Raw genomic sequence first — 2292 nt, 5'->3', positions numbered from 1 at the left:
CTACCAGATCAGATTGGAGCCTGGTGCAGCCGCTGGCTCTCCAGACCTCAGTCAAACCATCCAACCCATGCCAGCATGGAAAACGGACGTTAATCAATGATGATGATGATGTAGAGAGAGAGCTGGCAGAATCATTAGCATGCTGGGCAAAATGCTTAGCGGAATTCCATTCATCTTTACATTCTGAATTCAAATACTGCAGAGGTCGACTTTGCCTTTTTGAGGTTGATGAAATGAGTACCAGTTACACCCTGGGGGTCGATGTAATTGACTATCCTCCTCCCCAAAAATTTCAGGCCTTGTGCCTACAGTAGAAAGGGTTGTTATTATTATTATTATTATTATTATTATTATTATTATTATTATTATTATTATTATTATCATTATTATTATTATTACTACTATTTTCCTTTTTTGTTTTCTGCTCTTCCTAACCCCAAGACTTCAAGTAACAACAAGTTGGATGTTTTATCATGGCTGTTATTTATGGTCAGCAAATGATTCATGAAAGGGTGCCAGAATCTGCAGAATGAAGCATATTATTGTGAGGACACATGGTGTAGTGGTTAGGATCTTGCCTTCATGATCATGAGACTGGTTTCAATCCCTAGCCTGGGTGGTGAATTGTATTCTTGAGCAAGACATTTCATTTCACATTGCCCTGCAATCGCTGCAACACCCGTGCACCTATTCAGGCAATGTTGATTTAATGGCGGAAGTGAGTTAATTTACAACACAACAAACATTTGATCACAATAGAAACAAATCATTTTCTGCTGCAGCTCGTTCAATGAAAACTGAATACTCATATGTCCTCTTCGGGGTCAATAAATTAAGTACCAGTTATGCACTGGGGTCGATGTAATCGACTTCATCCCTTTGTCTGTCCTTGTTTTTCCCTTCTATGTTTAGCCCCTTGTGGGCAATAAAAAAAAAAGAAAAAAAAAAGAAATGTTTGACCACCCCAAAATGCTTAGCGGCATTTCATCTGTCTTTACGTTCTGAGTTCAAATTCTGCAGAGGTTGACTTTGCCTTTCATTCTTTTCAGGGTTGATAAATTAAGTACCAGTTGAGTACTGGGGGTCAATGTAATCATCATGTTCATATAAGATTTTTAGAATAACGGATAAAGAAAAGTGCATGTTGTCCTCAATTCTGTGGATCTCGCTCCATGTTTGTAATGAGTTATTTAAGACTTTTTGACAGGGACCCACTTTCTGGAAGCTGAAGGTAGCAGTTATAGGGTTATACAGTGAACCCTACAGGGAATGGTTCAAAAAGGAAAATTAGAATGGAATTAGTAAAAAAATTATAAGTAAATGGTAGTAGAAAGCCTTAGAGAAGTGAGGAGGGATTAATAACTAATTTAGAAAAGGTTGTTCTTATTAAATCCTTCTATTGAACCTACCCCCTTCACACCCACCCTACACCTCCCTCCTACCCAGTCTCTTCCACAAACTCTCTCTCTCTAAAGAATTACTCAGATAAATCCTTTTACCTGGTTGGCGGACAACCAACTTCCGTTCTGGACATCCATACAATTTTTGAACTCGAAGAATGTCTAACTGACTCATACCAATGCGTTGACCAATTGTTACACCTTTCTTGAGAGATCTAACTGTTGGTATACTTCGGTCTATAGCAAATTCATATGGATTATAATGCATGATTGAATTGTAATCGTATGGAAGCCCTTGGGTGTTGATAATTGGTGGATACAATTTTAAGAAATTACTTTTGGCCTCTGAAACAAACAAAAGGAAAATAATTTCATTGTACAAAAGAATTATAATTGAAGATCAGGAAAAATAATTAATTATAAAAATATGTTTATATTGGCTGAGAAGTTAATCAGGGTGGGAGGAGTTATGAAGAGGAGTTATGAATTATGAGTTATGAAGAGGAATTAAAAAATCAAACTTACATCCGTCTTTGATTGAATCAAGAACAACAAACACTAAAAGAATTGTCTGGAGAAGTCAGCCAAGAGATTGGTGGGTGGGGAGGGGTGAGAAATAATGGGGTAAACCTCCTGTTGTTAGCAATATAAGCCATGTGTAACCCACATACACACACACATGCGCGCATGTCAAACCATCCCACCAAGGGGGGTGTTAAATAATGATGATATAATATATATGTGTATATATATATATATATATATATATAGAGAGAGAGAGAGAGAGAGAGAGAGAGAGGGGGGGGAAGAAATATAGATATATATACTGTAGATATATATGTGTGTGTGTGTGTATGTGTAAGTGTGTGTATATATATATATATATGTATAT

General features: G+C 36.8%; 1 protein-coding gene across 1 annotated transcript in view; it reads right to left on the bottom strand.

Moving 5' to 3' along the window:
* The window catches only part of LOC106872756 (hatching enzyme 1.2), a 19700-nt gene that overhangs the window by 7400 nt on the left and 10008 nt on the right, over nt 1-2292 (bottom strand). Inside the window, exon 8 of the mRNA XM_014919848.2 lies at nt 1500-1745. Within this exon, the coding sequence (XP_014775334.1) occupies nt 1500-1745 (246 nt within the window). The remainder of the gene's footprint in view (nt 1-1499; nt 1746-2292) is intronic.

Source organism: Octopus bimaculoides, chromosome 1 (genome assembly GCF_001194135.2).
Source record: "Octopus bimaculoides isolate UCB-OBI-ISO-001 chromosome 1, ASM119413v2, whole genome shotgun sequence".
Classification (NCBI taxonomy): domain Eukaryota; kingdom Metazoa; phylum Mollusca; class Cephalopoda; order Octopoda; family Octopodidae; genus Octopus; species Octopus bimaculoides.
Note: the sequence above shows the minus strand (reverse complement) of the source record. Positions and strands in the feature narration are given on the sequence as shown.